This window comes from Morone saxatilis, unplaced genomic scaffold (genome assembly GCF_004916995.1).
Source record: "Morone saxatilis isolate NCDOM2014 unplaced genomic scaffold, NCSU_SB_2.0 Contig18, whole genome shotgun sequence".
Classification (NCBI taxonomy): domain Eukaryota; kingdom Metazoa; phylum Chordata; class Actinopteri; family Moronidae; genus Morone; species Morone saxatilis.
The window spans coordinates 12,556,146-12,559,649 of NW_023339740.1; the positions used below are offsets into that span (position 1 = coordinate 12,556,146).

Consider the following 3,504-nt stretch of genomic DNA (forward strand, 5'->3'; position numbering starts at 1 on the left):
CACACACACACACAGGAGAGAAAGCTTGTGTCAAAAAGACACAGAGACCAAAATGCTCTGAGGAATTTAGAGTCTTTGTGTCCACCAGCCTAATGTTCACTGGAAGCAATTTTTTTTCACTCTGATCATCTATGCAGCAGTTCATGGGATCTCACATAATATGGACCTTATTTACTAATGAAAACAGTCAAATTGTTGACATGGACGGACCATAAGCAAAGTATTCAGTGTCAAGGGGTCAGTGGCGTATTTTCTTCCCATGGGGGAAATTAAAGAAAGGTGGTGATTTTATTTGCTTGAATTCTTACAGTGGCAAATGGCTGAGACTCAGGAGGTTAACCATAATATTGTCTAGTTTTACAGTCACTTAGTCTAAGTGAAATTATTGGAAATTGGAAATATTATAATAAATAGTTTTAGTCAGTTACCTGATCTCCATAAGAAGGATTAAAAATAATAGTCTACAAGCAAAACCTTTATTTTCATTATTAAGTAAACTGTTGATTGTTTGATTGATTAATCATTTGGTCTCTAAAATGCCTGTTGCCATTTGGCTCAGTGTGACATCTTCGACAAAGAAGAAACAAGAAGAAATATTTAATGGATTATCAAAATAGCTGCCATTTCTTTTTCTGTTAATGGATTAATCAATAAATCAATTCAGCTGCAGTCAATCCACCAATCCACCAGCCCAGCCTCTTGTTTGAGTGAAATCGATGAAATAAATACAGATATAGCAATAAATAAGGGTAAGTAACAACTCAGGGCATGTTACTGCCCATTAATATTAACAGGTCACTCAGAGACAGAAAGGGGCTGAATCCTCCTAAACTGCTGTGGTCAGTTAGTGAACATCTTCTTCGTTCCTTCAGTCCATGAAATAAAAAAAAAATGTACACATGTAGTTTCTTAGTGGATACTGGATCTGCAACCTTCACAGCTAAAACATTAAGACACTAAACTGCTGATTCTTCTATAAAGAAAAGATGATTAATGAACATTTGAGGACATTTGTCTCTTGGGCTGGCATCTGGCGAAGCTCCTTAGCGAGTTGAAACAGGCCCTGCTGTGGTGTTTGTCATCCTGACTGCTCATCCATCATCATTAGCGAGCACTGAGGACTTGACAGTGCTTGATGCCCTGGTATCTAAATAATTACTGAAGATAAATAGACTCAAGGTGCTCAGCGGGGACATCCCAAACCATTTGAGAACACAGTGGAGAGGATGTATTTTGAAAACACAAATTTGAGGGCGCTGAGGCTCTGTGACACATATGAATAGACTTCAGCAAACGCATTTCTATAAATAGATAAAGTCAATGTTTGATTTTTCAAGCCACAAAGCCATGTGTAATCAAAGAGTCTGAAAGTGGACTCCATGACAATGACAAAAGATCTGCTTATTATTATGCCAGATAGAATGTATTTTCCTCATTTATCTCTGCAGTGTTTGTCTGTGTGACTGTTCCTGTGTGGCGGTTAGGTCTATTTTTTACACTGTATAATAGCCTACCTGATGCAATCTGTGCCTTGTCTACTCAGGTCTTTTAAGGAGTTGTCAAAAGAATATCTAGCCTGTGCAGTTAGGAAATAGGGAGTGCTTATATGTCAAGTAATTCATAATTTATCCAATACAAATCGACATCTCATCCTTACAGTCATCTTCTCCTCTGAATAACACTGCTAATATTAGAGTAACTTCCTCCTTAAGTGTACATCAACATGAATCAACTCTATGTATAATAAAAGATTGCTCATATGGGGAACTGACTGTCCATTCATTTATCTCATGTAAATTATCTGTTTCTAACTAGTTTATTGGCAAAATCACCACTATGTGAATTCAAGGCCCATTTGCCTTCAATCTGTCAGTGCTGCCTCTGTTTGGACGTTGGTGGTTGTTGGTTTCTGAACACATCGCGGGTCAGGTCCCCGAATTGTTTAAAAGAGCTGTCAATCATGTGAAGTCATTCATAAAGAAAACAAACACGATGATGTATAAATATGCACTCCCCAGCTCACTCACTCACTCTCACAAAGCGCACTAAGCACATAAACAAACAAAAAGCGGGGTGAGAATGGGTACCTAGAATCGAAAGGAATCTGACTCTTCCTGTGGAGAGAGCTCTATGATAACAAAACCAGGACTCTGATAAGAACACACACACACACAGCTGCTCTTTTCCAGTCTGATGTACAGGATGGAGTACTCACACTGAATGCTGCTTGTCCCGGCCCAGGCGAATGGGTCCAGGCCGGAGAAGTAAGGGGTGGCCTTGGCGAGCATGCAGGAGCCTTGTCCGGACACATCAAAGAGGGGCCGTGGGGCCAGCCCCAGAGCCTCCATACAGTCAAACATGCTCCTCTCAAATCACAGCAAACACAACTGCAACCCCTCAGGTTTTTGTTTTGCAGCCAAGCTGAGAGAAAGTGACTGTATAGACTGAGAAAAGACTGAGCTTCCTGTGACTGAAACTCAATGCCCTGCTTGGTCCAGGTGTTCCCTGTCTTTCTCTCTTGTTGCCCCCTGCCACTGCCCCAAACTGCCTGTCCTGTCTTTTCCAAACTCTTCTGGGTGGACAAAACCTCTTCTTTCACACCTTATTTCTGCTTTACTACTTCTACCTTCCCTGTTCCCAGATCACTTGCTCGTCCTGCCTGCTTTGCCTCGGCTTTTGTAACTGATCTCAGCTCCCCTCTCACCGGCTCTCTGGGCCTCTCACACTCCACCACACACTCTGCTAACTATCTGCATGCTCTCACAGCACAGAAAAAGGAGGTGGGGTTGAGGATGAAGAAGAGGGAGGGACTTAGTGCCTGAGGGGGTGTGTACCTGCCGTCTGATTGGCCGTGTACCAAACTTTCTCCCCCTCCCTCTTTTCTCCTTCAAGTTTTCCAACTTGCCTCTTCATATTTCAAATTCAGCAAACGAAAACAAACACACTCCCCTACCTCCTCTCTCGACTCTTTCTTTCTTTCTCTGCATTAATTCCCTTTTTTGTTTCACCTACAGCTCAGCCACCTTCCCAGCAAATCTCCAACCTCAGAGTCTGCTCGAAGCAGCAAGAGAGAAAGGTGCAGAGAGAGAGAGAGAGAGAGAGACAATTTAGTGAGGGTGTCATTTGCTAATTTTCCCAGTTTTCCCTGTAGGTATCCTGTTTTTTTTTTCTGTACTGGGATAGTATGCCTGTCTGAGGTCTTTGTGGCCAAGGAACACACTTGTTCACACACTCAGTACTGTGTTGTATTTGTTACTATTATTTATATTAACTTTCGTTACCATAACTGTAAATAAAAATACAATTAAACAGTGAATAAATAAGAAATTGAAAAACATCTTAGCTTTGAAAAAGTTAGTTATTGTTATTACACTATGTTATTTGGTACTAGTTGTATGGAAAATAGAGGCAAAGTCATGAGTTAGTTATTAGATTTGAGTTAGTTGTGTTGAGTTTAAAAGCAGCTATTGATTTAAAGAGGAATTTCCTTAAAATAACTGCTTA

General features: G+C 40.8%; 1 protein-coding gene across 2 annotated transcripts in view; it reads right to left on the reverse strand.

The window, feature by feature from the left end:
* Positions 1 to 3,504, reverse strand: part of rargb (retinoic acid receptor, gamma b) — a 32,685-nt gene that overhangs the window by 13,151 nt on the left and 16,030 nt on the right. The window contains exon 1 of one of the 2 annotated variants that reach the window (XM_035661550.1): positions 2,216 to 2,772. The exons of the other annotated variant lie outside the window; for it this stretch is intronic. Coding sequence (XP_035517443.1) covers positions 2,216 to 2,360 — 145 coding nt within the window. The 5' untranslated portion in view covers positions 2,361 to 2,772. Of the gene's footprint in view, positions 1 to 2,215; positions 2,773 to 3,504 lie in introns of those variants that run through there. 2 annotated transcript variants of the gene reach the window in all.